The sequence below is a fragment of the Ochotona curzoniae genome, unplaced genomic scaffold (genome assembly GCF_017591425.1).
Source record: "Ochotona curzoniae isolate NIBS_2020 unplaced genomic scaffold, NIBS_Ocur_1.0 contig_2294, whole genome shotgun sequence".
NCBI classification, from domain to species: Eukaryota; Metazoa; Chordata; class Mammalia; order Lagomorpha; family Ochotonidae; genus Ochotona; species Ochotona curzoniae.
In genome coordinates, this window is record NW_024465405.1 from 3,400,708 (window position 1) to 3,416,736 (window position 16,029).

Here is a 16,029-nt window from a genome sequence, read left to right on the forward strand (position 1 = left end):
GGCCTAAGTGCTTAGGCACCTGCACCATGTGGGAAACATGGAAGAAGCTCCTGGCTTCAGCCCCACTCAACCTCAGCCTTTGCAGCCATTTGAGGAGTGAACCAGCCAATGAAAGAGTTCTTTCTCTGCCTCTTCCTCTTTCTGTAACTCTTTCAAGTAAAATATATATAGATTTTTTAGAAAATACAGAAGTTTCCAAGAGGAAAATGTTCAGTTTGCTACACTCGGAGTGTGCCACTGAATCCAAAGAATGATGGGATATGTGATTCTCCCTCCCCAGGCCCGCTCTTGCCGTCTCCCCAGCGTCCCAGGTAGATTCCTGTGGCTTCATGCGCCTGGTCCTCGTGGCTTCAGCATTGTTTGCCTCCTGTCTGGTTTGTATGCTCTGTGACTAAACCTATGATAGCTGCATCTGTACTGAAGATGTGTAGACCCTTCGTGTCACAATCCCCGAAATAGCACAGCATAGCAACTGTTTACCTCGTATCAGACACCGTAACCTAGAGGTGACTTGCAGTTACAGCAGGGTGTGTGTACAATCGCGGTGCCATTGGTTTTGGATACAAGGGGATGACTGCGTCTAGGGGGGACTTTGACATCCAGTACTGTCCTCGTTAACTTCCCCTTTAAAAGAACCAAATTAGAGTTGGAGCTTTCATCGGGGACATGAGGGATGTAGGGTACCCCATGAAACCAGCCTGACCACCTCTATTCTAGGAGAAGGAGGAACCACTTGCAAACGGCTGGCTGCTGCTCCCTTCTCAGGCACCCGTGGGTTCCTGGGGTGTGTGCAAAGTGTCAGAACTGTGCTGGATGAGCAGGGTGCGAGGAGCCCTGAGGCTCATGCGGGTGGCTTCTCCACTGTGCACAGAGCCAATGCAAGCAGACTGTCAGCTTGCCTGGATCTGGCTGGGTCACAAGGCTCGGTCACTCCTGCCGAGTGGGAAGATGAGTGAGCGTGGAAGGTGAGGGCGGGAGGAGTGCAGTCAGGAAGCACGCATGCTGGTGTGGTCTGCAATGGCTTCTTCCGTGTGGATGGTCTATACTATAGAATAGCACTTTGCCATAAAAAAAGAGGGCAATTTGAACAACGGAGTAAAAATGGGTGAACTAGAGGACGTTGTGTTAAGTGAAATAAAGCAGAAGCAGATAAGTATTGGATGCTCTCAGTTGCATGTGGCAGCTGAAACAGCAGATCCAAGCCTGGCGCAGTGATGGTTAGAGGCGTGGCAGGGGTGAGGCAGAGGATGAAGGGGGGTTGTAGCAGCACCACCAAAACACAGCGAGAAGGCATGAGTCGTTCCCCTCGGCACAGTGGGGAACACGGGATCGCAAGGCGTGTGCAATGTACCACAAGCAAATGGACGATGGGAGCCATGGGAGCCCCTGGCTTCCCAACCAGAGACCTGACCAGTGAAACCAGTGAAAAGATATGCTCAGTGAAACCAGCCAATCCCAAAAGGACAAATGTCATATGCTGTGTGGATATAAGGCAGCCTTCATGTAAAACCTAAGATACATAAAGGTGTCTGTATTCATCCAGAGGAATTGTATAATAGAGACTAGCATACCTAGAAGTGAAGACACGTTGCAGAATGCATCTCTGCTTCCACATGAAAGATGCACTTCCAATGAAACTGTGAAAAATATCCTGACTATAGGATGCTGGACTTACTATCATTGTCTAGACCTATGATGACAGGATAGACTTAAATTGCAGAATCATGGACTTGTAACTGTTGTTGAAGAACTACCTTGTTGTAATAATATAGGGGAGATCAGCCTATGCAACTGTATCATTAAAACTTTAAAAATTAACACATAAATTTAAAGAACTAAAAGACACACTCTCATAGCACAGTGACACACAGAAGGAGGCATCAGTCACATGGGTTTGGTCAGGTCTCCGGGCATGTGCTTGCTGTACCCCAGAAGCAGGTTCAGATGCTGAAGGAACCAAACATTTTAAAAACGCTTAAGGAGATGGAGATAGTGTCTCTGTGGCCCTGTGGACGCCATAGCCCCTGGTGTGGCTAGAATGAGTTGGGAGGGAGCACAAGGGACCATACCCAGGAAACTGCGCTGTTCTGAGGGCCACCCTGAGTGAGGCATTGCCAGGGAGGACAGAATCTGTGGGCAGAGTAAGCTCCCTGCAAGGTCGCAGAAAGCTACACGAGGTTCTGCTGGCAGGTGCCTAGCGCAGTCCTCGGGGGCAGTTCCATAAATATTTAAGCTGAGTCTATATTTGGAAACCAAGTGAAAAGTGAAGAGTGGAAGAGCAGCCCCCTCGCGGGGCAGCTCTGGGCATGCTCCGAGTGGAGAATGTGTCCAAAGAAGCCATCTGCCAGGTGTGTCCAGCCCTAACATTTCACAGTGACCCCACAGGTCACGGAGCAAACCAACCCAAGCTGAAGTACAAAGACGGCTTCAAGAGCCAACGCCAAGCTGGTGAACATTACAGAAGCTGCCATTCAGCTGCTTCCACACACCCCTTCCCAATCCACTTCTTGGATTTCACAGGGGCCGGGAGACAATTAGGCAATTTCAGATGCGTCTGTAAACTACTCATTTGCATCTGATTTCTCAGTGTCGACTTTATCAGCCAAAGCAGTGTGTGTGAAACCAGCTTTTAATCAGCTCGCGGAATGTGTGTCAGCAAATTAATCTCCCTTTTAGGAGAGGAAGAATTCAGACGCTGAAAAGGATCAGGTGCTTGGCACTTGGTACATGGAGGAGACTGTGTACACAGTCGCGTCAGTCTGTGTCTATGTGCAAACCCACACGAGACACTGCCTGGAACCCAGGGTGGAGGTACAAATCCTGGCCTTAGCCCCCATCCCCCACCCCAGGCTGACACAGCTGCACACCTGTGTGTCCCTGGCACAGAAGCAAGGTGGTTGGAAGAGCTATTGAGAGGCTAAGCTGTCTTGCTCCCTGTCTGCATTTGGACGAGGAAGGGGACTGTTGGAGAGGGCAGCAGATGAGGCTGCGTTCCCATCAGACATTGGGTGGGCTGCTAAGCCCAGGGATCAGCACTGTGGTGGTCCTGCTTGGAGTGCCACCTCCTTGGGGGCCTGTGGGTGCTGATTTCCACTGCTGTCAGATTGCTTCAGCTTTTGGTAGCTTCACGGGCTGGGCTCCATTCTGCCCCGGAACCCACGTCCAAAGGCATGGTGCCCTGCTGGAAGAATCTTGTCACCTGTGCAGCCTCAGCTTCCTCCTCCTCAAGGAGTGGAGGTGGCGGTGAGGTCCCTTACATTCTGTGGCATCCTTTAGCTCAGAACATGCAACTTCTTATCTCAGGCGAAATCCCAGGAGCTGGGTCTGGTGCAATGGCTCAATTGGCTAAATCTTCACCTTGTAAGTGCTGCCATCCTATATGGGCACCTGTTCCGGTCCTGGCCACTCCATCTCCTATCCAGCTCCCTGCTTGTGACCTGGCAAAGCAGTCGAGGACGGCCCACAGCCTTGGGATTCTGAACCCACATGGGGGACTTGGAAGAAGCTCGTGCCTTTTGACCTCGGATTAAGTCAGATCTGACTGTTGCTGCCATTTGGAGAGTGAGCCAGTGGATGGAAGATCTTTCTGTAAATCTGCCTTTCCAATAAAAAAAATGAATCTTAACAAAAACAAAACAAAAACAAAAACAAACAGTTCAGGGAACTTCCCTAAGTTTTGTACACAGGACAAACTCGGGGAAGTCTTTCTGAAGCAATATTCACTTGCCTTTCCCAGCAACATCAATTCTTTTGGAAAGACAAGAAGTTCGTGCAAGACATCCATGATGAGAAAATGAAGTACAAATTTCAAAATTGTTCACTCCCAAATAAACATGCCACCTCTCCACGGACTTTGTGAGGCGCTCCGCTATATTCCAAAACTCCAGGGCAGTTCTTGGGAGAAGTTTTTATATTCATGCACACAGGGCACAGTTCCTGCTTGTGGTATAGGTATCCCCCATGGCTACTGGCTTGACTCCTGGCTGCTCCCCTTCTGATCCAGCCTCCTGCTAATGCCCCTTTGGAGATGGCCCAGTGCTTGGGTCCCCGCACCCATGTGGGAGACCCGGATGGACTTCTCGGCCCTTGACTTCAGCTGGGGAGGCCTCTACGGACTGAACGAGTAGATAAGAGATATCTTTCTTTCTGTCTCTGTGTAGCTCTGCCTTTAAGTAAATAAATATATCTTCTTCTTCTTCTTTTTAATAACACCTGTTTTCGAAGACCCAACTCTGCATGGGTCAGGTACTTTTCACTGGGTGCAGGCCTCACACCAGGTATTCTGTGAATTTGATGGGAAAGTGTTCGCATTTCTACTGTCACTCACTGAAATGTCACATTTAATGGAGGTGACCGACCATAGCTGGGTCAGCAGGGTGGGGCTGCTCTCACATCTGGATCTCGTAAATACCTTAAAATATCGTTGAGGCTTATTACTAGTTCAAAGTTACCGTGGTGAGTGGGTGATCTGTTACATCTGGTTAATTAATCTGTTAATAAAGAAGCATGTATATTCCCATTCTACAGCGTTAAGTGTCTTGAAAATTACATTTTAATGCAGTTGGTTTCCTTACTAATCCCATGTATTTCATTGACTGAATTCTAAAGCCCCAAATTAAATTTCCTGCTTTAAATGAAAACGAGGAAAGCCCAGGGTGCTTGGATTTTCCATAGACGGGCTGGTTTCTGATAAGTCTGTCACTAAGAGTCTGTTGGTGCAAATGTAACCAGGGGCAAACTGGAACGCACTTCAGTGAAATATGCAAAGTGCATGCCTGTCTCTGCTGCAGGGAGCACAGGTCCCTAGAGAGGCCCACATGCCAATGCCCAGGACCTGCATGCAAAAGGGACTGAGCAGATCCCCTTAGGATCTCCAGGGAGGCTGGGTTGCCACGAGCGCTCCGGGTCCAGGCCATCACAGCCCTCCTTGTTCGTACATGAGGGAGGCAGGAAGGACATGGGTTGGAAGATGCTTTGAAAAGAGGTAGGGCCACGAGCCCAGTGATACAGATGGCCTCTAGGAGCTGCCCACATCCAGGAAACAGGGTGGTTCCTCCAGCCGCCGGAGAGGAAACCAGTATTGCCTGCATCTTCATTTTATTCCAGGGAAGACTGTTCACAGGTGTGTACAGTGTGAGACTCCGTTGCCCAGTTTACCGCATTCTGCTAGAGCGGCCTTGGGAAACTGTTACGATGTGGGAACCCTGGAAGGAGGCTCAAGAGCCTTCTCTCTGCTCACTGAAAACAGGCTGCTTGGAACCATAGTGGGCCCTGGACAGTGCTGGCGCCCCTGACCATGACGCCCCGGGGTGCTCCCCGCGCTGACTTAGCTACTGATAAGGATGATCTCCCACCTGTGAGAGCATCGTCAGTGTGCACATCCTCTCCAGGAAACACTCCTTCAGTTAGCGAAAGTGTGGCAACTGACTAGCTTTTTACTTTGCACCATTGCCAAAGTGGAAAACTATGCATCATAAAGTATGATGCTTTGGGGTGAATTCTTTCCAGGAAATTCAAGAAGGTAGGCATCGTGCAATGGGGGACATCTGTCCTAAGGAAAGAGGAGGGTGAGGGGAAAATGAGGAGCTGGCTATGAAGAAAAAACACCAGGCAGCAACAGTCACACCAATCAGAGACCAGGAACGACTGACCACAACCAGGGACCCAGCACGAGCTGGCCACACAGGAGGCCAGGCACGACACGGCCACGACCAGGGACCCAGCACGAGCCAGCCACACCGGAGGCCAGGCACGAGCCGGCCACACCGGAGGCCAGGCACGACACGGCCATGACCAGGGACCCAGCATGAGCCGGCCACACCAGAGGCCAGGCACGACACGGCCACAAGCAGGGACCCAGCACAAGCCAGCTACACAGGAGGCCAGGCACGACTTGGCCACGGCCAGGGACCCAGCACGAGCTGGCCACACCGGAGGCCAGGCACGACACGGCCACGACCAGGGACCCAGCACAAGCTGGCCACACAGGAGGCCAGGCACGACTTGGCCACGAGCAGGGACCCAGCACAAGCCAGCCACACCGGAGGCCAGGCACGACATGGCCATGAGCAGAGACCCAGCAGGGGCCGGCCACACCAGAGGCCAGGCACGACATGGCCACGACCAGGGACCCAGCACGAGCCGGCCACACAGGAGGCCAGGCACGACAAGGCCACGAGCAGGGACCCAGCATGAGCCGGCCACACAGGTGGCCAGGCATAATGCGCCATGACCAGTGAACTTCTCAGAGAAAGTGTGCAGTGTCCAGGTTTTGTTTACCCCACCCCACCCTCTGCACCCTGAAGCCTTCTGAATGCCCTAAAGACTCCAATTCAATGTAGAGATTGCTGTAAGATTATAATTTGGATTTTGTAGCAGGCATTCAAGATGCCCAACCTCCACACTGGACTGCTGGGGTTCTTGACCCAGATCCAGAACCCTGGAGGTAGCAGGTGTTGGCTCATGCTCCCACAGTGGAAACCTGGACCAGGATCCTGGCTCCCCGGCGGTTAGAGGTATTTAAGGACGAGCCAGCAGATGCGCATGCTCTGCCTTCCCCTCTCTTTATCCCTCACCCTGTGCTTCTCAAACAGAACGTTCAAGAACCTAGATTTTCACCAAGGGTTATTTGCAGTTTCAGTGAGATTTCAGAAATCTTGCAAAAAGCCACAGAGTCAAGTGCCTTCATTCTTAAGGCTATGCAATAAACATGACACTCCTTTATAAACTAATTTAAAGATACATAGTACAGTTGCTCACTTAGTTTATATATTAGGAATAATTTTTTTTTTAAAAAAAGCTTATTCATTTATTTGAAAGAGTTGCACAAAGGGAGATACAGTCTTCCATCTGCTGGTTCATAACCCCAGACGGTTGGAATGGCCAGGCCTGGGTCAGGCCAAAGATAGAAGCCAGCAGCTTCTTCCAGGTCTCCCACATGGGTCAGAAGCCCAAGCCTGTGGGTCGTCTTCTGCTGCTTTCCCATGCACAGTAGCAGTGAGATGGATTGGAAATGGAGCAAGCGGGACCCAAACCAGTGCCCATTTGGGATATTGGTGTTTTAGGTGGCAGCTCTATCTACAAGCCAGTGCCAGCCACAGGAAGATTGACTTTTTAATCCTACAAGCAAACCCTGACCTAAAAATGTCAGTGCAGAGAGATGAAGGCAGAAAACCTTTAAACACTGCATCTGCCTCTGTCCCTGCTTCACGTGACTGGGGAGCAGGGGCATGGGGACTCAGATGGTAGAAGTTGGTAGAAGGTGACCCACCAGGTCACACAACACTCATGAGTTCCAAGGGACATGAGTGGGTGCAAGGCTGATTCTGGCTATTCAGTGTTTCCTTTAAATAGTCAGCCAGTTATCGTAGATGTGGATTTAAATGTAGCTGTGACGTCACTGGATAAAACAGAGGCAAGACCTCATGACTGTGTCACAGGCACAAAGTGTCCTTGCCACCAAAGATGTCCACTTCTGTATCCCTTAAACCTCTGGCAAGGGGAAGGAAGGCCACAGGAGGAACAGACAACCTGGAAGCTGAGATAACCCTCAATGATTCATGCGGGCTCCATAGCATCCCAGGGGCTCTGAATGGAGGAGCAGTGGGCACAGAGGGGTCCCACGTGATATGAAAATGACTGAACTCATTTGCTGGTTTTGAAAAGCGTGGAGGAAGGACCACAAGTCAAGACACACAGGCCAGAGGCTGGGAAAGCCCAGGGAATAAATCCTGCCAGAGCTGACTGAACAGCATGGCACCTTGTTGATAGTTTGGCGTTGGTCTGCGGGGGCCAGAGTCAGACCTCTGGCCTTCACAACTGCAGGGCAATGCATCTGTGTTGAAGCCACCAAATTTGTGCAGCAATGGAAAAGCTAATGTACTGAGCCAGCATTGTGGTATTATAATCTATCAATAACAAATAAGGAAACTGGAGGTCTTAAAAGCTCCCAGCTTTGCAATACTGTAATAAGACTTGTTGCTGACAGGGTGTCAGCCCACCTGTTCACTGTGGGCCAAGTGACAGCGAACGTGACCTTCAGCCTACCAGCTTCCTTGCACGGTCAGTGGTGATGACACAGGCTGGACCAGTAGCCCATTCTGCACTGCCTCCCAGAGAGGGGAGTGTCCAGTTACCCATCGTGGAGCGCTCTCCTGGGTGCAGGGTACACTTCCCTGACCCTGCTCTGGGCTCAGTCTCGTGACTGGAAGGTACCGCCCACTGGCTGTTCTGCACGTCTGCCACCAGGGAGGGATGGACATGCCTGGTCTAGCCCAACAGTGCGAGCAGGAGAACGTGAGCTCCATGGGCTCGAGCTGAGCGTCCTAGCGGAACCCACTGGACTCTTGGCTGCCCCAGAAAGGTGAGCCAAATGCTGCTGAGAGTGTGACTGTTCAGTGGTCGGAGTGAACTGCTGCTGCTGGCATAGATGCCAGTCCATAGCTGATGGCCCAAAGTCTAAGACTGCAAAACACACCTGGGGACTCCAGTCTTCCTCATTGCCCCAGAGAAGAGACAAAGGTGGAAGAGGATGTTTATCTGCGGCACTTTCTGCATTTTTCCTCCTTCCTCCTTTCTTCTCTCTTGCCCCCATAGGACGCTGCCCATCTCCTGGCTACCTGGAGCCCACACCTTCGTCACTCCTCCTTCCCTGCCCCTGCTGGGAGAATGAAGACAGGTGGAAGGTTCCACACTAGGAGTCAAGCTTGGCCACCTTCCAGTCCATGCACCGTCCTTGGCCAAGCGTGGAAGGGATCCTTGCAGCCCAGGCAGCTGTGTCAAGCACACAGAAATCCAGGGACAGACACGCTTTTATCCCTTTCTTAGAAAGGTGGCATTGTGCCATAGCTGGTTAGGTCACTGGTTGGGACATCGGCCTCAGAACGCTTGGTCTGAGTCCCAGCCACTCCAATCCAGCGTCTTTCGAATGCACCTGGGAGACAGTCACTCAAACGGAGGACCAGGATGTAGTTCCTGCCTTCTGGCTTCAGGCCAGCTCGGCATGGGCTGGCTACTGTGGGTATTTCAGAAGTGGGCTAGTTGATGAAAGATTTCATTCTACCTTTCAAAAAAATAAATCTTTACAAATTAAACATGATGTTGCTAAGAGACATTGGGGTGGGACGGCTAGGGGTAGTGTGGGAGGCAGTGCTGCAGCTCTGGGGGCTGGGGAACATTCTGATGATGGCCTGACGATGGGAGAGCATGCTTCACTCCACCGGCTTTTAGGAGATCATGCAAAGGTCAGCAGAGGGTGAGGCTGTGGCTGGTGGTCGGGGCCCTGGACTCTGCCCAGGCGTCAGGGCCCAGGCAGGTGAGCACGAAGGCCCACGAACCTCTGGGAATCTGGCAGGGCCCAGACTCACCAGGGTGCTCAGGTCTCAGTCATGCTGCCTGGAAACAAGGGCAAGCCGTGGCCCAGCGTCCAGCAGGAACACCCATGGGCCGAGGGGGTTTTCCCAAGTTCCACTAGAGGCTGGGGTGGGAACTGGCCCAGCACCAGCAACCAGGGCCCCAGGGGGGCAGTGGCCGCAGTGTGGCTCCGCTGCGCGGGGGTCTCGGGGATGGGGCGTCCCCTACAGTGCTGCAGTCGGAAGCCCGCAGCACAAACCCAGAGTGTGGCCCGAACGCGCCAGCCCCGCTCCCCTCCCGCGGGAAGAATTCTACAGCCACTTTCCAGAGAAGCAGGCAGAAAGTTTACCCAGGGGGCAGGGAGACGCCAGCGCAACGGGCCAGCCCTGGGGAAAGCAGGCGATGCGCGCGGCCGGCCGGGCAGGAGCGGAGCGCGCACCGGAGCGCCGGCTGCACCGCTCCCCAGCCCCACACCCCGGATCGCCGGCCGCGCACCGGACAGCGAGCGCCCGGCGCGCCTCCCCTCCGCCGCCCGGCTCGGACGCCGACGCGGCGCGGACTACAAGTCCCAGGAAGCCCAGAGGCGGCGCGGGGCGGGGCCTGGCGCAATTCCCCGGGATCCGGCGCGCTGGGAAGCGCCGAGGAGGACGCAGCTGCGGCCGGAGGGCGGCGAGCGCGCGGGCGGGCGGGCGGCCGGGGGCGGGGCCGACGTGGGCCGGGGCCCTGCGTGCCGGGGAGGGGGCAGGCCGGCCGGGCAGGCGGCGGGCGGCGCTCGGAGCGGGCTCGGCGGCTTGCACGGCGCCTGCGGCTCGGTCCCTGCTCGGCGGACGGCGCGCAGCGGACTCGGCGCGCAGGGAGGCGCAGCACGCAGCGCGCAGACCCACGCCGCGGCCGGGCGCTCGGAGCGGCGCGGCCACTGCCCGGGGGCGGCCCTGGGCCCCGGCGCTCGGTGCGCGGCGCCTGCCTGGGCTTTAATGGCTGCTCGGCCGGGCAGCGCCTAGGGCTGGAAGGCGGCTGCGGCGCAGGAAGGCGCCCGAGCGAACCTCCTGCCGGGGCCGGCCGCGCCCGCCGTGGCGCGCTCCATGGGGGCCCGCTGACCCGGGGCGCCGGGGCCCGCTCGCTCGCCGGCTGCGCGTCCCGGCCATGAACTGAGCCCCGCGGGCCGGCCCCGCGCCTCTTCTCCGCCTGCGCCTTTCTTCTCGCGTCTCCTCCGCGCGCCGCCGGCGGGCCCGGCTCCCCGGGGGCTGCGGCGCCCCGGGCTCGGAGGCCCGCGGGCCCCCGGGGCGCGGGGCGGCGGCGGCGGGGGGCGCGCGCCTGCACCATGAACTACCAGCAGCAGCTGGCCAACTCGGCTGCCATCCGGGCCGAGATCCAGCGCTTCGAGTCGGTCCACCCCAACATCTACTCCATCTACGAGCTGCTGGAGCGCGTGGAGGAGCCGGTGCTGCAGAATCAGATCCGGGAGCACGTCATTGCCATCGAAGGTGAGAGCCCGAACGGCGCGGCGGAGAGCGCGCGGGTGCCCGCCGGTGGCCACTCGCGTGTCCCCCTGCCTCCCTTCCCTGTCTACGCGCGCACGGCCCGGGTAGCTGGCCGGGAAGACAGGTCGTCAGCGTTAATTTGGTAATGGACAATGGAGTCTCCCCGGTGAGAAAGTGGCTCCGTGCTAGCGCCTCTTGGGCAGCGCGAGTGGCGGGGCCCAGCTCATTCCTGGGCTGGACGCAGCTGGAGGGGTTGGCACTAGCCCACGAGTGACAGGCAGGTTACCGGGCTGGGGTCTGAGCATCTTGCTGGACGTGGAGAAACGCGTTCAGACAAATGGGTTTCAGCTGCTGGAGATAAGGGTCCGGCCGGCGAGTTTGGGCAGAGCGGAGCTGTCCCTCTGATGTGTCAGCCAGTTTTAGGGGTGCGGTGGGAGCTGTTGAACTTTGGTGCTGCAGGCAGCTAGCTGAGAGGCAGCGATGTGGCCAGGGCCCCTGTCTGCAGCGTGTTCTGGGGTCAACCAAGAATGCTGCCAGGCTTCCGGGTGACCCCATTGAGGGGCTCGTTTCTCTGAGCCTGGTGTGAAGGATGTTGGCTTGGGAGCCCGGCTCCAGGGCCCCTGGCTGGAGCCTGGCAGGGGAGATGCAGCAGCAGAGCCCAGCCTCTGGTGTCTCCTGGCTCTGCTGCCGGGCACCTATCCGTTCCTTGCTTTGTCCTCGAGACTCAGCTGGGGAGAGCAGGTGACCCGTCACTGTAGGACGTGGGGCCAGCCCCAGCCCACCGGCAGTCCAGTGCTGGGAGCAAGCCAGCAGGGGAACTGGTTGGACAACCGTGGGGGGTGGTCTGAGGCTGGCAGCAGTGACTGGAAAGGGTGCTCCCGGCCCGCCCCCTACTTAGGCTTCGCTTTACCCTGATGCAGTTTGAACTATTGACCCCAAAGTGTTTTGGTTTGAAACTCAGCCAGAAGGTGGGGAAGGTGAACGTTGGTGTTTGGCAGCCCCGTTGGACTTGAACCAGGTCCTGGGCAGCCCGGCTGTGGCTGGAACGTCCCAGCAAGCTCTGAGGGCCCGGCTCCCAGGGTGCCCCCTCCCCCCCCCCCAATACACCTGCTGCCCTCTGAGACTTGAGAGGAATCCAGATCTGGGCAGAAGCAGGGGCTCCGGTGATGTGGCTGCTGCACGCCTCTGTCCAGCCCTTCCTGCGTCGAGGTCTGGCGAGGCATCCAGAAGGCCGATGCCCGGCTGGAGCCCACCTGGAGCCCGCCTGGAGCCCGCCTGGAGCCCGCCCGGCCGAGGGCACCTGGTGGCTGCGCAGAGAGCCCTAGCTGAGTTCTTACTGTCTCGGGTTCGTGTCCTGTTCCCGGAGCCTCACTCTGGGGCTGCTGCACTTCCAGCAAGGCAGTTGGATTTTTCTGGCAGAAGGATGTGGTTACATTTTTTTCTTATTCTTTAAGAAAAAAAAAAATGTTGTGTTTCTTCAGTGCTGCCTGCTGTTTCTGATAGCTTGATGCCTTCAGTTTATGAGCAGTGGGCTATGAGGCTCTTCTTGCCGGAATCCTGGTTGTGATGGACAGAGCCCGCTGGGCGGTTCGGTGATGCTGTTTATGTGGTGTCAGGGCTGCAGTGACTTCAGACAGGCTTCGGGCTTGCACACAGCCCTGGCAGTCTTTGCGGTGGCGCCCACGGCGATGCTGTCGCCGGTGTTGAACATGACTGAGGGTGTTGTGTGCAGCTCTCGCTCTGGTGGCTCGAGCGCTGTGGGGAGAGGGTAGGCCGGCTTCTTAGTCCTCTGATTAGATAGTGGAGGTGTCGGGGGCTTGGAGGGACAGTGACCTCCTCAACATGTGACACCAGTGCTCAGGGTCTGGTTTAAACACTGGGATCACTGGAATGGCTCCTAGGCCTTCTGACCCCCCCCACCCCAGGCAGGAGCCCCTGTCTTCCACCCCGCACCCTGGCTGTGCCAGCTTTAGGATGTGATGGCAGCTTCGTCTGTGCAGGTGTGGCCAGGATGTGGCAAGCTGAGCAGAAAGTTAATGCAGTGGGAATTTCGGGGAGTGAGTGGTTGGAGGGCAGGGCCGTGGGGGAGGGGGCGTGCACTCCGGACCCCCAGTGGGCGTCACCCCGCTGCTCCTGCCTGCCAGTGAACCCGGTGAGGTGTACCAGCAGGATGCCCATGTTTCTGGACCGTTTCCACTGTACATCTTCTGGGTACAGGTGCAGGCTTGGTCCCCCTGCCAGGCTGCAAGTCCTGTGCATGACGAAGCTCTCGTGCAGATGTAATTTCCCTTGCCGGCCTAGCACCCTGACCTTGGGCTGAGCCATGGTTTGGTGGGGCCTGCTGTGTTTCCTGGGGTCCCCTGGAGGTTCTGCTGCTGGAGGCTGGCATGTCCTTGTCTGAGGGAAGGGTACCTGGGCTGGAGATCATTTCTGAGTGAATCAGAGTGGGCCTGGGTTGGACAAGTTTGCCTTGAAGAGCCCGCCCAGATTGCCAAGTGAAAATGCGCTGGTCACCTGGTGTAGACAGAAAAGATGTGGCGTCTGGCTATCAGTCTTTCAAACATGAGCTTCTCAAAAAGAGAAAGCTGTGTTTCAGTCTTCATTTTATACTGCGAGAGAATAAATTTCCCTCCAGATCTCTGGAGTTTGAGGAAGCTGTGGGTGCCCTTGAGATTTCTGCGGTGTGCCTGTGAAGGAGTGTGCCGTGCCTTGTCACTGGAGCCCTCACTGCCACCCTGCCCTGGACCGAACCTGGGACTCGCTCTGTAGCTTAGCTGGGCTGGCTGCCCTCAATTCCCCTCTGTAAGTCTGTCTGGGGAGAATGGAGTCTAGGTAAATGAGTCGACTGCCCTTGCTGTTGAGTAGAACTTGCTGTGTTGAGCTAAGGCCTCTGTTGGCAAGTGCACGTTGCCTTTCAAAGTGCCAGCAAGGGTTCATGCTGCTGTGAGAGCCCAGCCAGCTTGCTCAGGCCAGCTGGGGCAGTCTCGGTTCCTAGGTACCACCAGCGACCGTGAGCGCCCCATCCTGCCGGGCCAGCTTCGCTGCCTTCACCGCCTTCCTCCTTTTGATGGCCACGGAAGCCCAAACTTCCCCCTGGACTGGTCCGACCCATGGTGGGACCACGATGCCTTTTAACTGCCGTAGTTTGTGCAGGGTGAATCTAAGATGTCAACCATGGCATCTTCGGGATCTGAGAAAGCAGTGCGGAAGCCCGCTTAGTCCCTTGGTGGCCAGTACTGGGCTGTTGAACCTATGAATCTTATTTCATTCTATGTCCATCCAGCAACCCCGAGGCCCAGAAAGTATAGGGAGCTTGTCCATCGGTGCTGGGCTGGGCCAGCCTGAGCGCTGGCTCTGTGGCCTCTCGGGAGGTGGACAGGGAGTGCTGTGAGCCATGGTGGCTCGTGCAGGCCTTGCCAAGCCGCCCAGGTCCATGGCAAGGGGGGTTTCCACATGTGCCCAGTAGCAGGCTGTTACCGTGCTGGTGGAGTTGCTCACTGCAGCCAGCTTGCTGTGAGCGTGTCTTAACGGTTAGCCTGGTCGTCCTGCGTGCATGCGGGGGGCACAGGTGTCTGCTTCCTGCCGCCAGGGGCTTTTCTGTCACTGTTTGGCATGTTGGTATTACTCCGTGTTTTAATCGAAGGCTGCAGATGTGTGATCTTAGTGCTAGCGTTCATCGTGGTGACGCGCGCTAGCAGCTTGTGTCGCTCACACGGCCTCTTGGCTGAGGCAGGCGCATCCCTTCTGAAATCCCTCCTTTTCTGCCTGCTGCTTGTCCATTGAGGCCCAGCCTGTGGCTTGATCCCTCACGCCTGCCCCTTCATGGCTGGCCTCCTCATGGCCAGCCCCCTCACGGCCTCCTCCCTCTCACGCTGACCCCCTCATGGCCAGCCCCATCACGGCCTGCCCCCTCACGGCCTCCTCCCCCTCACAGCTGACCCCCTCATGGCCAGCCCCATCACGGCCTCCTCCCCCTCACGGCTGGCCCTGTGTCTGCATTCTCAGCTCTCTTTGGCTCACATCAGCTCCTCTCACTTGCAAATCCTGCATGGTTTGAGCATCATGACTGGTCCTTGCAGCAGAGCTGGGAGTTGTGTGTTGACCGGTGGAGTTGCCCCTCATTGGCCAGATGGAAGGGTATTTTGAAACTTGTTGAAGGTGCACACAAGTAAAGGATCGGGGTGCCTTTTGGGTTGGTGGGTTGCTTGGAGGGGAGCTAAACAGTTACCACATGCTATTTGGGCGGAAATGAAATTTCTTTAGTGGAAGAAAAAGAATCCATGTGCTAAATACTGGTGATTATTTCAGGTTGACCATCTTGGCCTGTTTGATGCCCATTATAGAATCGGAATCTTTGAGAGGGCGCAGTGAGTGGGAGGCTGTCAGATGGAGAGCAGCGGTTCCTAAAGAGTGTGCCGGCACAGAACGTTGAGGGGTGCTGTTGACAGTGGTGGGGTGCCCCAGCCCTCGCCACAGTTAAGACTTGTCTAGGTCTGGCGTGGAGCCTAGGAATGTGCATTTCTGGCAGGTGTTGCATGGATGCAGGTGCTCTGGGCACTGACTGTAAAGGAAGTGCTGCTATAGAGAGAGAGAGAGAGAGAGAGAGTTCTCTGGCCATTGCTGAGGCTCAGGGGTTTGTGATTGAGAGAGAGGGAGAGAGAGAGAGAGAGAGATACACACACAAACACACACACACACCTGCTGGTTCACTCCCTGTTTGCCAAATGGCCGTAATGGTCATGATTGGGCCTGGCTGAAATCGGGAGCTAGGGGCTTGTCCAGATGGGTAAGCCTTGTACTTGGGCCACTGTCTGCTGCTTTTCCAAGGGGAATCTGTAGAGAGCTGGCTTGAAAGTGGAGCTGCTAGGACACGAATTGGGTTCCCATATTGGATGTCCATGTGGCAACTTTAGCTGCTGTGCAGCAAACCCGAGTGGAAGTTGATGCTGTCTTCACGTCCCTGTTGGAGATGGAGCATGTGGGGCCCGAGTTCCTGGCAGGGGACAGGGCAGGGGTGGACATGGCTGAGGTGGTCCAGCGGGGAGGTGGAGCGTGCCGCTCTCCCTGTCCTTGGAGGCACGGGCTGCAGTTCCGTGGGTTTTCCCATGTCTGTTGGAGAGCGTGGTTGCCTGTGCACCTCCGTGTGTTAGCTGGGGAGGTTGTCACTCAGGAGGATTTGCCAGATGTGTTTTGTTCT

General features: G+C 56.1%; 1 protein-coding gene across 5 annotated transcripts in view; it reads left to right on the forward strand.

Annotated features, from left to right (window-relative positions):
* The first annotated feature begins 10,635 nt into the window (after positions 1 to 10,635).
* Positions 10,636 to 16,029, forward strand: part of AGAP1 (ArfGAP with GTPase domain, ankyrin repeat and PH domain 1) — a 418,839-nt gene continuing 413,445 nt past the window's right edge. For all 5 annotated transcript variants that reach the window (XM_040972348.1, XM_040972346.1, XM_040972349.1 and 2 more), the window contains exon 1: positions 10,636 to 10,835. In XM_040972348.1, coding sequence (XP_040828282.1) covers positions 10,673 to 10,835 — 163 coding nt within the window. In that variant the 5' untranslated portion in view covers positions 10,636 to 10,672. The remainder of the gene's footprint in view (positions 10,836 to 16,029) is intronic.